The 20,041-nt window shown below is 45.8% G+C and overlaps 2 protein-coding genes across 2 annotated transcripts in view; both read right to left on the bottom strand.

The window, feature by feature from the left end:
- Positions 1 to 377: 377 nt before the first annotated feature.
- The window catches only part of NIM1K (NIM1 serine/threonine protein kinase), a 75,518-nt gene continuing 55,854 nt past the window's right edge, over positions 378 to 20,041 (bottom strand). Inside the window, exons 3-4 of the mRNA XM_070476651.1 lie at positions 4,389 to 4,657; positions 378 to 1,244 (exon numbers count right to left, since the gene is read on the bottom strand). Coding sequence (XP_070332752.1) covers positions 495 to 1,244; positions 4,389 to 4,657 — 1,019 coding nt within the window. The 3' untranslated portion in view covers positions 378 to 494. The remainder of the gene's footprint in view (positions 1,245 to 4,388; positions 4,658 to 20,041) is intronic.
- Positions 17,214 to 19,122, bottom strand: LOC110149743 (magnesium transporter MRS2 homolog, mitochondrial-like). Its single transcript, XM_020912318.2, has 2 exons — positions 18,621 to 19,122; positions 17,214 to 18,544 (listed from the first exon to the last, which is right to left on the bottom strand). Exons 1-2 carry the CDS (start codon positions 18,882 to 18,884, stop codon positions 17,978 to 17,980), a joined length of 831 nt encoding a protein of 276 aa, XP_020767977.2. The 5' UTR covers positions 18,885 to 19,122; the 3' UTR covers positions 17,214 to 17,977.

Genomic DNA, 20,041 nt, shown 5'->3' with positions numbered 1-20,041 from the left:
GGGATCTTCCAGGCAAGAATACTGGAATGGGTTGCCCATTTCCTCCTCCAGGGGATCTTCCCAACCCAGGGATAGAGCCAATGTCTCTTGTGTCTCCTGCAGTGACAGACAGATTCTTTACCATTGAGCTAGCTGGGAAATTCATTCAGCAGTGGGATTCAAATCCACACCTCCAGGGGAGACTGCAACCTGAACACAGCACCCTGGACTGCTTGGCCATCCTATTTTGCAGCACCTTAAAGCATGCATAGCACGTGGTTGGCACTGTGTAAATATTCCTCACTTAACTGAATGAAGGCTAGAGTTTGAGAACAAGACAAGATTGCAAACCAAGCTAGAATCTGAGCTAACAAACATTTGGGAGGGGCAGGGGGAAATGCATATCTTCAATTTAAATTTATTTAAAAATTACAAAAAGTCTCCACTCAAGTTGGTGAAAAAAATTTAAAAGCAGCAACAACGATCTTAGTTAATTACCAGCAGTCTAACGCAATTTATAAAATTGAACAAAATTTGGATGTGTGTCTTATGCCTCTATAAACACGGGATCCTTTCTTTAGGTCCTTGTCTTTAGGATCTGGTAGTATCATTATTGGAACACTTTCCAAAGCCTTTTTCTTTTGGACTCTATGCAGAATAATTCGATAGACCCCTGTGATGGAGCTTCGGGCATCTCTCCCTTGGTTATTGCGAATGTGCTCTTCCGTAATGCCCAAGTGTTCTAAAGTGCTTTTGACCTCATTTTCTTCTTCTTTGAGGCTGCTGGTCTCTGACAAATGTTTGGGATCTAGCTGGAAAGGCTCCAAAGGGGTGGGGTATGGCACCCCTTGCATCCACTCATTGTTCATGATGGAGTCGATTCCGTACCTCTCCGTGGGTACTGGCTGGAGGACTCCCCGGATGAGGCGGAGGCAGGGCTCCGACACGTGCGGAGGCACGCTGAAGGTGCCTTCCAGGATGCTCTTCTTCAGTTTGGCCACCGTCTCTGCCCGAAATGGCATGGTGCCAGTCACCATGAAGTAGAGAAGCACCCCCAAGGCCCAGATGTCCACATAAACGCCGACATAGTGCTCATCTCGAAAAAGTTCAGGCGCCGCGTAGGGTGGAGACCCACAGAAAGTGTTCAGCATTTCACCTTTTTTACTGACTGTGCTGAATCCAAAGTCGCCCACCTTCACACAAGTATTATTGGTATAGAACACATTTTCTGCTTTCAGATCTCTGTGAATAATTTGGTTTTCATGCTGTGGAAGAAGACAAAGAAGGGAAAGTCATCATTCTCAAAGTAAAAACCAAATTAAAGATACAGTAGTTGCTCTGAAACAGTGAGGTGATGTTGGCATAACAATAGAAATTTAATGGAGATCAACTTAAGTCATGGCAGACCTCAGACCTTGCGAGCTGCCCTGGTATAATCTTTAGCCAAATGTAAAACCTGAACCCTCCAAGCAGACCAAAGATTCCGTTCTATGGAGTCAAGACTGAAGTCTGTCCCACACACATGGCCTCAGGAATGAGTGCCAGAAGTAAGATGTAGATCGGCTTCCCTCATAGCTCAGTTGGTAAAGAATCTGCCTGCAATGCAGAAGACCTGGGTTCAATTCCTGGGTTGGGAAGATCTCCTGGAGAAGGGAATGGCAACCCACTCCAGTATTCTTGCCTGAAGAATTCCATGGACAAAGGAGTTTGGCAGGCTACAGTCCACGGGGTCACAAGAGTCGGACATGACTTAGCAACTAAAGAGAGAGAAAGACCTAGATCTTGTGAAACACGATGAAACAGTAATCCTTCACCTCTGAGACCATATATGGGTTTTCCTGGCTGAGCAATCTCTTGACTAGGGCCAACCTCAAGAAGTAAAAGAGCCCTCCTCCGACCCCTTACCCCTGCTCCTTTGGATGGGCTCCTCTAACTTTATACAATTCAGGAGAAGGGAGCAAGTTATAGTGGGCAAGTTTCTGGCAGCAGATCCCATCCCACCCTTGCATTCTGGATCCAGACAACCTTGAAGACTCTTGACCAGTTTAATGCCAAGGGCACTTGGGAAATGGTTTTATGCTACTTTTCCGGGTGGACCTTCTGGGGTAAGAATCCAGGCTTTGGAGCCTGACATTTTGATTAGTTCTAGGTTCAACTATACCGGCCGTGTATGTGAGTGTCAGCTTCCTTCTTTGTAAAACAGAACACTGAGTACCACCTCCTAAGGCTCTTGTATGGACTTCCCTGGTGGCTCAGATGGTATCTCCCAGCAATGCAGGAGACCCGGGTTCAACCCCTGGGTCGGGAAGATCCCCTGGAGAAAGAAATGGCAACCCACTCCAGTATTCTTGTCTGGAAAATCCTGTGGACTGAAGAGCCTGGGTTAGACCCCATGGGGTGGCAAAGAGTCGGACACGACTGAGGGACTAACACACACACAAAGGTCTTGTGAGAACTGTAAGTGATGCTTGTGAGAACTGTTAAGTGATGCTGAACTGTAAGTGATGCTGTATCTGCAGTGTCCAGCATGGTCCCGGCATAGAGCAGGCAAACCCAATAAAATCCAGATCTACGCCTGTCATCCTCTCTCTTGGAGACCCGAGAGCTGGAGAAAGTCATGGTATGGAGCCTCAGAGGACTCAGCCTGCATTCTCGACTGCTGGATCCTCTCTGCTCTCCTGCCCAATCTCTTTTCCAAGTAGAATATGGAAGACTCTGACCATCTGCTCCAGTGCTTCGTATTTGTTGTTCAGTCGCTCAGTTATATCTGACTCTTCGTGACCCCATGGACTGCAGCACTCCAGACTTCCCTGTCCTTCACTGTCTCCCAGAGTTTGTTCAAACTCATGTCCATTGAGTCGGTGGTGCCATCCAACATTTCGTCCTCTGTCATCCCCTTTTCCTGCCCTCAAACTTTCCCAGCATGAGGGTTTTTTCCAATGAGTTGGCTGTTTGAATCAGGTGGCCAAAGTACTGGAGCTTCAGCTTCAGCATTATGCGTGGTATAGGTCTGGCTTAGTTCTCGGCCTGGGGAAAGTCCATCCCAGCAGAGAGTCACTTAGGTGACAATTGGTGGGACCACAGGTCTGAAACAGGCACCACTATCAAGCTTAGGTTCTCCCTTGCTCACTTCTTTTTCTTCCCCCTCTCCCTCCCAAACGTGATCTCAGGGTCCCTAGGTCACTAATAACCTGCTAATAATTTGGCCAGGAGCTCACTGATCCCAGTTCTTATCTCACGACATCCAAGCAGGGAGCAAACTAGACACAGCTTCCCAGCTAACACAGACCCCAGACAAGTGTCTCTTCCTGCCAGTTACACTGAGAGCTGGGCAAACAGGGCGGCCAAAACTTCTGCACTAACAGTGGTACAAGTGGTGGTCAGGACTGCAAGTCCCAGTCCTCCTGTGTGCCCAGGAATATGGCTGCTGATAGAGAGGACACAGGAGAATCAGTTCATGGAGGGCCTGGGGAGTGTGCTTAAGGAGTTCCAGATTTATCTAAAGAAATAATCAGAGACCTAAAATCAGAAAGACACAAGCAAGTGTTCGTGTGCTGAGCACGAAGTGTTGGTGTGGAGAGCTAGGAGAGTTCACCAAACGCATGAAGACCAGTGCGGGCTGAGCCCAGACTGAAGAAAGCTTCAGAGAGAGAGACAAGCTGAGCTGGGTGAGCTCGGATGAGATCGGGAATGTGAGGCGTGAGGAGAGGGGCGAGGGCATCCTAGACGCAGAAGGAAGGCAAGGCCAAGAAGCAGCCAGAAGCCAGCTCTCCGAGTACCAGGAGACGGGGATGGAGGAGTGGGTGTGGCCAGGGAATGGATGACAGTCATCCAGCTGCTCAGAGTGACACCTGCCAACTTCCGCAGAAGCCAGGAGGCTGCCCTGTAACTGAGGCTCCTGGGCATCGCTTAGGAGGTCAGGAGCACAATCCCAGCACATCCCGGACTCTCACAGAAGGGACAGCTATTTGCCCTTATAAAGGACTGAAGCCCTCAGGGACACTTGGATCAGGGGGCCCCGACCCCCAGTATTGGCCTGTGGCCTGTTAGGAACCAGGCTGCACATCAGGAAGTGAGTGGCGGGTAAGCAAGTGAAGCAACACCTGTGTTTACAGCTGCTCCCCATCACTCGCGTTACTGCCTGAGCTCTGCCAAGGGCATTAGACACTCAAAAGAGTTCGAACCCTACTGTGATCGGTGCATGGGAGGGATCTAGGTTGCAAGCTCCTAATGAGAATCATCCTGAAACCACCCCCTACTCCCTGGTTCATGGAAAACTTGTCTTCCACAAAACTGGTCCCTGGTGCCAAAAAGTTTGGGGACTGCTGGCTTACACAAAGGTAAACTAAAGCCCCATGCTTCCATCGTGGGGGAATGGGAGCTAGATCTTCCCTCCTCACCCCGCTCACCATATGCTTCACGGCAGACACAATCTGGGAGAAGATGAGCTTGCTTTCTGGTTCTGAGAACTTCCCTTCCGTGCTGATCTTCCCAAAGAGCTCCCCTCCCCCTGCATACTCCATCACCAGGTGGAGCTTGGATAGAGTCTCCACGACCTCATAAAGGCGGATGATGTTGGGATGGTGCAGTTTTTCCATGCTGGAGATTTCGCGGGATAGTAGCCTTTGGGTTTTCTGGTCTAACTTGGTCTTATCCAGGATCTTGATGGCCACCTTTTCTGGAAAAAAAGAAAAAAAGTCAAAGGATGTGCCTGAGTTCATAGCTGCCTAGAACTGGAAGGAACCTAGTCTTTTATTTTTATTTTAATAGACACAGAGGTTAAGTGGCTGTTTCTAGCTCAGAGAGCTCCTAGCAATTTTCGAGTTCAACATCGATGCTGGTCCCTGGGATTGGTGTGACTCTACCATGTATAGGTTTTAATGCCAACTTCTGCCTCCCAAGGAGGTTTCAGTTTGGGGAGGTTTATCCAGTTTTCTGGATAAAGCACTTCTACGTAGCCAACAGAGACTCTCTTGATCAGGTCCAGGCCACCCCTTCAGCCTCACTGTCCATCACTCCTGTCCACGGTCCCCACCGCCCCATGTACCCTTCAGTCTGTTACAGAATGTTTTGCAGCTCACTGAAAAGGTCTTGTACATTCACACCCGGGATCTCTTCTCTACCTGCATCTACCAGGACTATTTCTCTATCCGGCTCATCACTCCTTCCCTACTTTACTCAGTTAATGACAGATGAGTCTTCATGGCCAGCCTCAGAAACAACCTCTTCCAGGAAGCCTTCTATGACACCTGTCCCTGGAAGATGACATCCAATTTCTGTGAATTCTCTGTACAATAATCTCAGCACCCTGCCCTGTAAACGATGACTCCTTACTCGTTTCTTCCTCCCACCCCCTTCCCTAACTGGGCTGTGTTCTGATTTGACTTTGTCAGTGCCTGGCACACCATGAACCAGCATTGGAAACATCAGTGCTCAGTGTGGGTGAAGTGTTAGAGAGCTATGAGGAGATCCGCACTGCAGGGTGCCGCTGGTGGGAGGACTAGTTGGTAAGATGATTCTGGATTGTAGTTTGGTTTTACATCTTGAGAGCCTTAAAAATGGCCGAACACTTGACCCAGACTTTTTCCATTTTGGCAGTTAATCTTAAATAATCTGATGCATATACAAGATTGCTTGTGTAAGAAGACTTTGGTGATACAGAGAACAGCTTAGGTGTCTAGCAAGAGATATAGTTAAAGTGTGGTTCACCTATCTCCACAATGGTACAGAGCTATCAAAATGGTATGTACAGTGATTAAAATAATGATGCTGATCTTTATTGATGGACATGAAAAGATATTCAACATAGAACATGTGAGGGGACTTCCCTGGTGGTTCGGTGGTTCAGTGGTTAAGAATCTGCCTGCCAATGCGGGGTACATGGGCAGGATCCCTGGTGCTAGAAGATCCCACATGCTGCGGAACTAGACCCATGAGCCAAACTACTGAACCCCACACTCTAGAGCCTGTGCTCCGCAACAAGAGAAGCCACTGCAATGAGACGCTTGCGGTGCGGCTGTAGAAAGCCTGCGTGAAGCAACAAGGACTCAGCGCAACCAACAAATAAATAAACATGAAAAACAAAGAACATAGGAAAAACACAAATATGCATTTGCATAGGAAAAAAAATCTGGCAAGATGGTAATACACCAAAGTGCTTAGAATAGTTATTAGTAGGCGGATCATGGATGGTTTTCCTTTGTTAATTTTCCTACAATTAATTATACAATTAACATCAATAAATTATGTATTAAAAATGGTTAATGCTTGAAAATGAATGAATCTCTACTAAAAACTGACACTTCATTTTTTTTTTTGTTCAAACTGGACCAGACTTTGATAAGAACTTTCTAGGCAAGAAAACTTCGGAGAACACAGGACGGCAAGGCACCTGTGTGACCTATTTGAAAAACAACTTCTTTGAAGAACTTTGGCACAGTGGTTGTCCTCAGTCGCTCGGTCATGTCTGACTCTTTGTGACCCCCATGGACTGTAGCCCACCAGGCTTCTCTGTCCATGGAATTCTCCAGGCTGAATACTGGAGTGGGTTGCTATTTCCTTCTCCAGGGGATCTTCCCGACCCAGAGATCTAACCCAGGTCTCCTGCATTGCGGGTGGCCTCTGAGCCGCTAGGGAAGCCCAAGGACACTGGGGTGGGTAGCCTATCCCTTCTGCAGGGGGTCGTTCCAACCCGGGAATCAAACCAGGGTCTCCTGCTTTGCAGGAGGATTCTTTACCAGCTGAGCTACCAGCTGAGCTTCTATCTTACAGGCGTGAACATGGAAGCAGCTAGTTTAAAGTAAGAGTGTCAGCGGTTTTGTTAAAGTAGGTCTTCCTGCCCGGAAGACAGCGGCAGGGTTTCCCGGTGCCTGATGTACTGGGATGCACACGCTGGCTCAGGGTGTACGCAATATTGTAATATCATCCTGGAGGCTCTACCGAGCGGAACCCTGAGGGCTCCCGCGCCCTCCCTCCGCAGGCCATCCTCCAGGCAGAGGGACTGACGGCCACGGCCAGCCCCCGCCCCCCCGGGGTAGGGTGGGGCCCTACCCCTCAACCATCCCTCCCTACCCACGCCCCCGTCGTGGCTTTCCTATTCTTCAGTCTTTGGGATTAAGAATCCGGGCAGCTGTTCACTTGAAACAGAAATTTTGGTTTTGCGTAGCCCGTTAGGCAAGCTGTTATTTTATTTATTAATTTTTTTGTAATTCGCACAGCACACAATCCACCCATGGTGTGCAATTCCATGGTTTTTTTTTTTTTTTTTAGTACACTTGGAATTGTAAAGCCACCCCCACAATGCAGGAGACCTGGGTTTGACCCCTGGGTCGGGAAGATCACCTGGATGTAGGGCGCGAGCTGTTCTTTTTAAGGGCTGGAATAATGAATTCCGTCCTTGAGTCTGGCAGCTTGCCCCTAGGAGAGGCCGCCTCTCCGCCCGGTCCTCCCAGCGCCCGCCCGGCTTCAGTTCAGGCGCGGGTCCTTCTCTGCCGCCCCCTCCCGCCCGGGAGCGGCACGCTGGCTCCTCGCACTGCGTGCAGGTCAGGCGGCTGTCTCAAACCGCCCTTTAACACCACTGCGGTTTTGGTTTTTCAATTGTATACCTGAGTGGTTGTGAGCAGAGGCTGCCCTCCCGGGGCCGGGATCAGAGTGAGGCAAGAGAGGAGCTGTGGGGGGAAGCCCTTCCTGAAATTCCACACCCTCTGCCTGCTCACTCTAGTCCCAGCCTGCTGCCTCCACTTCCTGTTCAATCAGATTCTAGCCATGCCTCCTCTAACGTTAATGTACAATCATAGGAAAATTTAAAAAGCGCTGGTGTTCTGGATTGCCACTCAGTGGTAGAAATCGCAGTTCCATGAAGAACTAGGTCTCTAAGGCCACCCCTTCAACAAATGTTCGGGCAGTACCTGGGGTGTTCCAGATGGTGCAGACAGCCATGTGAGACAGGGGGGCTTTGAGAAAAACCTTAGTGCACTGTGGCCCGTGTTAGGAAGGGGTGCAGACGGGAGAACAGAGAGCTCCCCACTCAAGTGACACGCCCTGTGACCAGGCGGTGAGGAAGGAGGCCCAATACCTGGCCTCGGGAAGGAGAGGGTGTGCCAGGTCTGGGCAAGATGTCGTGTTTGTGTCTGAGGATCCCACTGTTGGACACTGAGAATTGGAGGGGTGGGGTGGAGGGGAAGGAGTCACTAACCAGCCCGGAGCAGCAGGCAGGTGTCACATTACCCAGAGCTTTAGAAGTTTTTTCAAGAAATGTAGCCTTGGGTCTCCTCTGGTGGTCCAGTGGTTAAGAATCTGCCTTCCAATGCAGGGGAAATTCGAGTCCTGGTCGGGGAACTAAGACCCCCACGTGCCTCAGGGCAACTAAGCCAGCCCGCCCACACCCTGTCACTGCTACTAGAGAGAAGCCTGTGCACTTCAACGAAAGGTCCCACATGCTGCAACTAAAACCTGATGCAGCCAAATAAAGAAATATTTTTTTAAAAAAGAAAGAAAGAAATGTAGCTTTGAAGGAAGGAAATGAAGAAATAGGTTATACATGAAAAAAAAATGTTGCCTGACCTATCAATAAACAAAGAACGTTGCAGCCATCAAGCCTTCACATTACAGCCGCGGAAGGTGAGCCCTGAGGGAACTGAGGATGGAAATGGGATGCCAGCCATCAAGCAGTCAGCCCTGCAATCACCCCCATCCGCAGCCCCAGCCCCCTGCACCCGAGGAGACTCAGGATGAGAAAGCACAGGATATTGGCTCCATTAGCTGAGGTGCATATCCAAGGAAAGATTTCAATGAGTCCAGACTCGCATCTTCCCAGACATAGAAGAGCGCTGAATTCCTTAACTTGGGATATCTGGTTCTCTTTAAGAGTAATCTTTTGAACTTCTGACTATCTGGTCTTTCTTGCAAGAACTCCTATATATCCTGGCTCCTCCTTTACCACTTCAGAGCAGTCTCTCAGACATATCTGAGAGACTGTGTCCCCCGCTTAAGTCCTCGGTTTTGTCTGCTGAATAAAAGATAATTCTCAACTTTTAGGCTGTGCTTTTCATTTTCAGTTGACAAGGACAGGTTAAGAGGTACAAACTTCCAGTTATAAAATAAAGGTCACAGGGATGTAATATATAGTTTAGGGAATATAGTCAATAATATTATAATAACTCTATATGGTGACAGATGACTTATGGTGATCATTTTATATTGTATAAAAATATTGGATCACTGTGTTGTATACCTGAAAGTAATATAATTTCTTTTTATCAGGGAAGCCCATTATAATATTGTAAGTTAATTGTACTTCAGATTTTTTGAAAAATTGCCTTTATTTTTAGAGAAGAATAAGACATTTTATTCTTAACATTTATTCTTAAAATGTGGGAAGACATTTTAAGGTTTTAAGGGATTGTCATAATCTGATTTCCATTTTATTCTTTTAAAAAAAATTTTTTTTGGCTGCACTGGGTCTTCCTTACAGTGAGCAGGATTTCTCTAGTTGCAGCTTAAAGTTTCTCCTTGTTGTGGAGCACAAGCTCTAGAATGTGCAGGCTCTCTAGTTGTGGTGTGAGGGCTTGGCTGCTCTGAGGCATATGGGATCTTAGTTCCCCGACCAGGAATCAAACCCACGTCCCCTGAATTGCAAGGTGGAGTCTTAATCACTAGACCATCAGGGAAGCCCCTGATTTCCACTTTAAAATGGGTACTCAGGCTGCAGTGTGGGGAATGGATAGGAGCAGAGGATGCCTAAGGGCAGGGCAGTGTTTTCGGAGGTGATGATGGCAATGGCAGAGACAGGACTCTTGGGAGTGGCAGAGAGGAAAGAAAGAAGCAGAGAAATTTGAAAGGTTACTCCCCTTTCTCTAAATTTAGTGAAAAGACTGGCACATTCTTTAAACAAGGACTTGCAAACTCAAATGTCTCTAGAGGCTAGGGTGGAAATAAGGTGGCAGGCTTACTGTAAGGCAACAGGGAGTAGTGGGGACTGTGGCGTCCTGAGGAATACATGCCTCAGAGCAAAGGGGCAGCAGCTACTCAACTTCAGACAATTGTTACTATTGGGAATGTAGACTCAGTGTTGTCAAATTGAATGTTTTTCAAGAGACATTGGAATGTAATGCAATCATTCTAATCATTAAGTGTCAACAACTACTTCAAAGTTTTCAAACCTACAGTGGATTAACAAAAAATCTGTCTTTAGGACCAAAGAGATAAGGGGAAGGAAAAGATACTAGAACCTAGAGAGCGCTGTGTAGAGACAGCTGCCTTGAGAGGAGCCAAGACCATTCTTCCAGAGTACAGCTGACCCAAATCAACCTCACAGCCAGGCTGGGGGGACAGAGCTCAGATTCTCGCTCTCCTTCCTTTGATCCCCTGCAAGATCTCCCTACAAACCAAAGCCAGCTGGAACCTAGAGGACGACAGGCTGGGACAGAGAGGAAAATGAGGGGTGGAAAATGGACCTGGGGAAGCAGATGGGAGACGTCCAGCACAGCAGGCTTGGAGGGTGAGAGAGCAGGATGCAGTCGAGTGAAAAACAAGGGGAGGTACCCCGAGTCATGGAGTCAGGGAAGACTTTTTAACACTTTCCCTGGAGTCTAAGTGCTAACTAGAGGGAAGGAGGGGAGAAGCAATAAGGAGATATATATATGGAGGTGGGTATATATATAGGGGTGTATAGGGATGTATAGGAGAAAAGACCTTGAGGCAGGAAAGCCCCTGACACCTTAGGGGACTGGTCTATACACCTTTTTGATTAGCTTCCCTTACTAATAAAACATTTTTAAGCACTGCTCTAATATATGTATATTTATAAATTAGATGCATGCACTATTAATATCTTTTTGCCTTTTCATACTGTTCATGGTGTTCTCAAGGCAAGAATACTGAAGTGGTTTGCCATTCCCTTTTCCAGTGGGCCACATGTTGTCAGAGGAGAAGGGGATGACAGAGGATGAGATGGTTGGATGGCATCACCGACTCAATGGACATGAGTCTGAGTAAGCTCCAGGAGTTGGTGATCGGACAGGGAGGCCTGGCGTGCTGCAGTCCATGGGGTCACAAAGAATTGGACATGACTGAGTGACTGAACTGTAACTGAACTGTAACTATAAATATACACACTGTTAATATATGTAATCATAGATATTAAAAACCAGGCAATTACAAATAAATATTAAAAAGGCTTTAATATTTTCCTCCCTCATTCCAGTGGGCACCCCCACTTAGGCACCTCCTGGGGTACATGAACCCTACTTTGGAGACCACTGCCTCTGAGGAACTGAAAGCAGAGAGTGGAGCTGGCACACGGGGAATAAAGGGAAAGATAAGCCAAGATGAAGCTGGACAGTCAGTCAGGACCAAAGTCCCTGAGTCATATTCTGGACCTCAGATTAAGGACATTGAGAAACCATGGGAAAGCTCCTTTACTTTTTTTTTTTTATTTTATAATGGAGTGTAATTGATCAGACGGTAAAGAATCTGGGGAGACCTGGGTTCAATCCCTGGGTTGGGAAGATCCCCTGGGGAAGGACATGGCAACCCACTCCAGTATTCTTGCCTGAAGAATCCCCATGGACAGAGGAGCCTGGTGGGCTACAGTCCACCGGGTTGCAAAGATTCAGACACAACTGAGTCTCTAAGCACAGGGCAGCACATAGTTGATAAACAATGTTGTGTTAGTTTCAGCTGAACAGCAAAGTGATTTCAGTTATGCATGTATCCATTCTTTTTCAAATTCTTTTCCCATTTAGGTTGTTACATAATATTGAGCAGAGTTCCCTGTGCTACACAGTAAGGCCTTGTTACTTACCCATTTGAAATATAGCAGTGTCAATCCCAGACTCCCTAACTATCCCCCCTGCCCCCCACCCTTCCCCTCTGGTAACCAAAAGAAACCACTAGAAAGTTTCAAGCAGAGCTCGCTTACATGACCAGGCTTGCATTTTCTAAAAGATCACTTCTGGCTGCAGTGTGGATAAACACGGATGAGGGAGACAGATTACAACAGCTTAATCAACTAGGAAAGCGTGAGATATTTAGAAGGCGGAGTCAGTAGGACGGAGGGTTCAGCTAAGGTTTAGGGTTGAAGAAGAGGTCAAGGTTTCTGGGTTGAGGAACTGGGAGGATGAGGGCATGTGCTGGAGAAGCATCTCTATTGTTGTTGGCATGGGTTTGTGTGTTCCCTCAGCATCTCTGCTCTCTCTCATCCTATTCACTCAGCTAAAACATACCTGGTTACACCCAGCCTCTCACTTACTCTCTGCGATGTGCCCATGCAGTGATGATGATGGTTTGTCTCACTCTGAATTCATGATTTATTACCTTGGGTGCATCTTTAATGCTCCTGGTAAACACTTTGTCTGGTCCAATAACACTCCTACACTTTTAGATGATACTTTCATGGCTTCTTTTCTCCCATCAGTTCTTTAATACTTTCTCTCCTTGCTCATAGCTGAGTAACTTTGCTTTCTATTTTATTGATTAAAGAAAGCAATAGAAGAGAATTTCCTCAAATCATCCAACCTACCTGAATCTGTGCTCATAAACTGTCTTCCTTTCTGTTCCTCTGGATAAATGGTCCCTGCTCCTATCTAAGGCCTGGCTAAGATGCCTCTATGTGTTGAATAGATTCCATCTACTCTCATCTACTCAAGAATAGGCATCCAAAATTTCTTCCTTCTCTCCTGCATCATCAGCTTTAACCTTTGTACTTAATCTTTTCCATCTGCATACACTCATGCTATTTACCCATCTAAAAAAAAAACAAAAAATCTTCCCAACACAAATACATACACGCTAGCAAAAGACTACTAAAATATTCATAGTAACATTATTCATAGTAGCCCCAAATTGGAAGCTATCCTCATGTTCATCAATAGTAGATTGCATAAATTATAATATATTCATACAATGAGCTGCTGTATAGCATAAGAATGAAGCATCTAAACTACACAAAAATAATGGAAATGGTTTTCCCCCAATTTTTTTTTTTTTTTTTGGCTGTGCTGTGCGGTTTGCATCAGCGATTGAACTTGGAACCCTGGCAGTTGGCTCCTAACCACTGGACCACCAGGGAAGTCCCTGGTTTTCACAAATTTACTATTAAGCACATGAAATAAGACAAAAGAAGACACACTCTATGAGGTCATTTACATCAAGTTTGACAGGTAACCTGTGATGTTAAAAGTCAGAATAGTGGTTACACTTGTTTAGTCGCCATGTCATGTCCTACTCTTTTGAGACTCCATGGACTATAGTCCACCAGGTTCCTCTGTCCATGGGATTTCCCAGGCAAGAATACTGGAATGGGTTGCCACTTCCTTCTCCAGGGGATCTTCCCGACCCAGGGATCAAACCCAGGTCTCCCACATTGGCAGGTGGATTCTTTACTACTGAGCCACCAGGAGAGCCCAGTTATACATGGGGATGTAGTAAATAGAAGTGGGGATGGGGAGCCTCTGAAGTACTGGGGATGTTTTCTCTTGAACTTGGTGGTGGTTATATAGGTCTTTTTTAGTTTGGAAAATTCATTTAACTGAATATTTCAGATTTAAAACCTTCATTTTTGTATTTATGTACACTGAACATCTTTAAAAGTTTTTGAGAAGCCACAGAAAAACCTCTTTTGACCTCACTTCCCCCTTCAGCATTAGACCTCTTTTTCTCATTCTCTGTATAGAAAAGCTCCCTTAGAGAGTTGGTTCTATGTCACTGTCTCCGGTTCTCCCACTATATTTTTTTTTAATTTATCTGTTTATTTGGCTGAGTTGCCAAATAAATCTGAGTTGCGGCACTCGGGCTCTTCTTTGCAGCACACGTGCTTCTCTAGTTGTGGCATGCTGCCTTAGATGCCCCTCAGCACGTGGGATCTTAGTCCCCCAACCAGGGATCAAACCCGTGTCACTGTATTACAAGGCAGATGCTTAACCCCTGGACCACGAGGGAAGTCCCACCCTCGTTATATCTTGAACCTAAGAGATAATGCTACTAAAAATGCTCTTCTCAGGGTCACCGATGACCTCCAAGTTGCTAAAAACAATGGCCAGTTCTCAGGCTTCATCCGTCCTCCTAGAAACATTTTTGTCACTTAGTTTCTGAGAAAACACACACTCTTGGTTTTCCTCCTACCTCCCGCCACTTCTTCTAAGGCTCCTTTGCTGTGTTCTTTTCATCTGCCCAGCCTCTAAATGTTGGACACCTGAAGGCTTAGTCCTCAGCCATCTCTACAATCATTTCCTCGGTGATCCCAGGTGCATAAATACACCTGCCTATAAGACCTCTCCATGGGGTTGCCTCAGTTTGCGTTCCGGAGCAGGTCATTAGGTGGTGATTCAACTGCAAACAGTTGATTAGGAATGATACAACTGTACCAGCAAACAGTGGTGGAAGAATGAGGAAGTGAGAGAGGAAAGGAAAGGCAGCCAATTAAGGATGTGTTACTAAGCAAGTTATCAGTTAATTCTGCATGACTGTTGGCATAACTGACACCATCCTGGGCCCATACAATTCCTCCTGTCCTTCCACTGACCCTATCCAGGACTTCACCATGCAGTAAATTACTTTTCTGTTGTCAAGAGCTTTGTAGTTAACATTGTTGTTTAGTCACTAAGTTGTGTCTGACTCTTTGTGTCCCATGGACTGTAGCCTGCCAGACTACTCTGTCTATGGGATTCTCCAGGCAAGAATATGAGAGTGGGTTGCCATTTCCTTCTCTAGGGGATCTTCCCAACACAGGGATCAAATCCAGGTCTCCTGCATTGGCAGGCGGATTTTTTACCCCATAGATATTGTTTAAGGATTGTTAAGTTCAGATGGCCTCTATGCTCTGTTAGTTCCCAAATAATGATAAAGATTTTTGCTGACATATTCCCACAAGACTCATTACCTTTTCAATCATCTTGATTTAGGAACACACTTCCTGTTTTAAGCGCATACGTAACCCCATATCCTAGGTTAGCTCTAAAATTGTCCCAGTGGCCCTGCAGTGCAGAGTACATCCTACAAATGCTTCCAGATCATTGTCTGTCCAATCCTGCTCCCACCTTATGAGTAAGTTACCCTTTAATAAACTGATCCATAAGGTTTATGGACCTGACTGCTTCATTTTTCTGTGGGGTTTTTTGTTGTTTTTGTTGTTCCCTCCATCCTCCAAAAATCCTGCTGCAAGTTATCATTTGAGTCTTACTATGAGAAGAGTGAGAGAGCGGGGGTACATCAACTACTGCCAGTAACTGGTTGTTGGATGCTCTTGACAGATGTTAATTCCCCTGTATTTTTGGCCTCCCATGCATGCAGGAAAAGCACCTCAGCAGCTAGAGAAAGCCCAGAGGCAAAGAGATGAGCGACAAAGGTCTGGCTTGCATGCACTGAGATGGTAAGACCCAAAGAGGCACAAGTGAGGCACCAACAGCCTCTACTGTCCTTGTGTAATAGGCACGTCCAACGTGTACATTGAATACTGATCTCTTCCACCCCAAATCCGTTCCTCCTAGTCTTCCCAGTTTTGGTAAATGGAAACTATCCTTGCAGTCAAAAACCTTGAGTACTTGACTCTTCTCTTTTACACTCCACTTTCAATCTGTCAGCAAATCCTATTATCTCTACTTCTAAATATAGCCAAAAGCCAGCCCCTTCTCAGCCTCTCACTGCCCTCTTCCTGGCCCAAACCACCATTCTCTCTTGCCTGGATTATTCTGATAGGCTCCCAGCTGATCTCTCCTTTTCTGCCTCTGACCCCTTGCAGCCTATTTTCAACAGAGCAGCCAGGGTGATCCTATTAAGCATAAGCCAGGTCGCATCATTTCTCTGCTCCCTTCAAGGGCTCTGGTTTCCCTTGCAGGAAAAGCCAAAGTCCTGACAATGCTGTATTGCACACTAGCCCTCCATAATCTGGTCCCTGCTGCTCTCTGCTACGACCTGCCTCGGCCATTTCTAGAGTATTACAGGCACTCTCCACCTTGATGCTCTTCTGCGGACTGTCCCCTCTGCCTGACCACGTTCCCCCATGGGCCCCGTGGCCAATTTCCTCATTCTCTTCAGTTCAGTGATCACTGGACTGAGGATCAGCGATCCTCAGGAAGGCTGTCCCTGGGCATCTTGTCTAAAACTGCAGTCCCCAAGGCTCCACCTCCTTCCCTCTGCTCTATCTTCCTTCTTGCCTCTTATCACTACATAACATAATGAATATTTTCCTGGCTCACATTTGTCTGTCTCTCTCCCCGGGAGCATAAGCTCCACAGGACAGACCATTACCTATTTTGTTCACTGCTGTATTTCCAGTCCCTAGAAAACTGCCTGTTACATGGGAGGTGATCAACAAATATTTGTTGAATAAATGATCTCATTTAATGCTCACAAGAGCCCAGGATAAGTATCCCCATTGAAGTAAAATTTTTCTTTTTCATTTACTATCATGTCCCAGGCATCCTCCATGTTACTACAGACTCCCCATAATCGTGATTTTTTTAATATTTGTGTGACTTCCATCCAGTATATATGCTTTAATGTCCTTGAGCATGCCTGTATCGTTGGATCATATAAATTATTTTTAGTCTTTTGCATTATAAATATAGAACATTCTTTTGTTATAGTAATTCTGGACTTTTTCTTAGGATGGATTCACCAAAGCCAATAACTATTCTTAAAGCAAGAAAACATAATTTTATCTATATTCATTTTATTTTTTTGGCTGCACTGGATCTTCATTGCTGCGCTCAGGCTTTCTCTCGTTGCAGGGAGTGGGGGCTGGTCTTCGATTTGGTGTGTGAGCTTCTCATTGTGGTGGCTTCTCGTGTTGCAGCTCGAGAGTTCTAGAGTGCACGGGCTCAGTAGTTGTGGTGCTGGGACTAAGCTGCTGTAAGGCACATTGCCTGCACTGGCAGGCAGGGTCTTAACCACTAGACCACTAGAGAAGTCCCTTTGATTTATTTTGTAACTGAAGCACAGTTGATTGACAATATCGTGTTAATTTCTGTTGTATAGCAAAATGACTTGTACACATATTTTCATTATTTTTATTTATTTATTTTTTATTTAAAGTTTATGGTTAATATATATTATGCTAGCTTTTTCACCTGAGAGTCAGGAAATTCACAAGAACATGATTCCTTACAGTAAGAACTGTGGTTACCTAATCTCACAACTACAGATTTGTCAAGTTTCCAGGCTTCATTTGGCATAAGGCTGCAGTTTTGTTAACATGTATAAATTAAATAAAATCAATACCACAATCTAATCCTGGATTAAGTTAATCTCTCCATGTCTTACATCTATAAAAACAGTCTTTTAAGTTTGTAGGAAATAGAATTTTGGTCTTTTACAAAGCAAGCACAAAAATACAATTAAGTTCTAGTACCTTGACTGCCATAATATTTTTATCATCAGACATTATAATTTAAGTGTCAGTGATTTTCTTTCAAGTCTCTGATTCCATAAAATAATAAAAAGATACTAGAATTTCCCTGTGACTACCATAAAAAATAGTTCAGTTTCCATTGGGTTATTCCTAACGATTTGTTAGGACACCCCTGCCTGATCCAAGTCCATCCGGCCTGAAACTGTGTTTCATTTCCAGCCTTCTGTCTGCCTGCAGTGTCTTCTTAGGTAAAGAGGCCATCAGAGGTGGCAGCGGAGCTTCCAGCTGTCGTCCGAGGAATGACAGCAAGCGCCTCCAGATGAGGCCGCTTCCCATAAACATAATTCCTGTGATCAGCCAGAACACTCTATGGTCCTCCTCAAGGGAAGATTCCAAATTCATTCCAAAAGCAACTCCCATTAGCCCAAAGAGCGAAGGAGAGAAGGTTCCCATGGTCAACTGTAGGTTCAACCTCATCATCACATTACGGTGGCTGTCCAGATTGATGAATATGATACTCTGTGAATCATCGATCAGTGCCCTGAGTTCCCGAGCTGCGTTGGAAAGATCCTCAGCTAATCGGTAGTAGTTCTCCAACAGCAACTCCATCTCCTCTGCATGGTCAATCCCAGCGCCGCTCTTTTCAAAGACTCACGGGTCACTCCACTTTGTCAGGCAGAGCTCTTCCAGCAGCTCCTCTTCATCCAAGAGCTCCAAAATGGACTCTTTGAAGATTTTAATATCTGTTTCTAACTCTGACAGGCTTTTGCCATTTTGTAGCAAGATGTGCAGTTTGCTTCTGTCTACGGAAGAATGTTTGGGATCCACTAAAGCATCCAATGTCTTAAGGATCAGTGGTTGCAAAATGCTAAGTTTCCCCTGAAGGGTGTTGATCCGATACTGCAGGAGTGCTTCTATAGCTCTAAACTCAAAAGGTAAAAGGTATGTGACAAGTTGGCCCTCTCCAGCCAACTGTGAAGGGAGCTCCCGGAAAAGCCACTGCTCCAAGTTCAAATTACGGTAATCGAGTATCAGAAGACACTGTGGAGTTATCACAGCTTTCAAATACTCCATTCGCATGATAATCCTATTGTTTCTGGTTGTGATGCTCATTAAATGCTGAAACCTCAAATCTCTGGCTTGAAGACCTAATTCTTGATATAAGTCAGTTTTCTTCCTTTCAAAAGAAGTCACCTTTCCTTCTTTGTCAAATTTTGTCTTGTAAAGGAACTCACATTATTTCAAATAGCATCAACTGATTGTCTTAAGTGTTCCTGGTAGACAATGATTTCACCACAGTAAACACCGGGGATACACTGGCTAAAGTGGCTTGAGACACATCAGAAGTTCTATTCCGGTAAATTTCACCTGTCATGGGGAGCCGGCGGGGCCAGCACAGCGGTGCGGCCCGCCTCCTTCCGAGCAATTCGGTGGCGCGGCCGTAGGCGACGACGGGGCGAGTGCCTGGGGTCAGGCCCAAGGCCAGAGCGCACAGGCTGCGCCTGGGCAGCCCCACCACGTGGGGCAGGAGCTGGGCCAGGCTCCGCAGGCATTCCATGGCGCTGGAGCGAGGAGGAGGGAGCTGCGGGACCCCAGCCCATCATGCCGGACAGTGGCGCGGCGGCCTGCACTTCGCGACCCCGCGCCGGCGCCCGAGCTGCGACCGAGGCATACTCTATTTTAATTATTTTTAATATTCTTTTCTATTTTGGTTTATCCTAGGACACTGAATGTAGTCCCCTGTGTCATACAGTAGGACCTTGTTTATTCACCTGTTTGGGATGTGTAATAACACTCCCAGTCCATCCCTTCCCTACCCTACCCCTCCAGTAACCACAAGTCTATTCTCTACGTCTATGAGTCTGTTTCTGCTTCACAGACAGGTTCATTTGCATCATATTTTAGATTCCACAGAAAAGTGATATCATACATTATTTGTCTTTCTTTTTTCTGACTTATTTCAGTTAGTACAATAATCTCTAGTTGCACCCAGCAAGCATCATTTTATTTTATTTTTTTTCATTTTTCCAAAACAGTTTTTTTTTTTTTTAGTTTTTTTTTCATTTATTTTTATTAGTTGGAGGCTAATTACAATATTGTAGTGGTTTTTGTCATACATTGAAATGAATTAGCCATGGATTTACATGTATTCCCCATCCTGGTCCCCCCTCCCACCACCCTCTCCACCCCATCCCTCTGGGTCTTCCCAGTGCACCAGGTCCGAGCACTTGTCTCATGCACCCAACCTGGGCTGGTGATCTGTTTCACCCTAGATAATATACATGTTTCGATGCTGTTCTCTCAAAACATTCCACCCTCGCCTTCTCCCATAGAGTCTACAAGTCTGTTCTATACATTGTAGTCTCTTTTTCTGTTTTGCATATAGGGTTATCGTTACCATCTTTCTAAATTCCATATATATGCGTTAGTATACTGTAATGGTCTTTATCTTTCTGGCTTACTTCACTCTGTATAATGGGCTCCAGTTTCATCCATCTCATTAGAACTGATTCAAATGAATTCTTTTTAATGGCTGAGTAATATTCCATGGTGAGCATCATTTTAAATTGCCATTTTAATGAATGTACCCAAGAGGAGGGATTGCCTTTAAAAACCAGTGGGGGGTTCCTTGGTGGCCCAGTGGCTGATTCTGTGCCGCCACTGCAGGGGGCCCGGGTTCAAGCCCTGGTTGGAGAACTAGATCCCACGTGCTGC

The sequence above is a fragment of the Odocoileus virginianus genome, chromosome 14, assembly GCF_023699985.2.
Source record: "Odocoileus virginianus isolate 20LAN1187 ecotype Illinois chromosome 14, Ovbor_1.2, whole genome shotgun sequence".
Lineage (NCBI taxonomy): Eukaryota > Metazoa > Chordata > Mammalia > Artiodactyla > Cervidae > Odocoileus > Odocoileus virginianus.
This window is presented reverse-complemented; position numbering and strand designations above follow the sequence as displayed.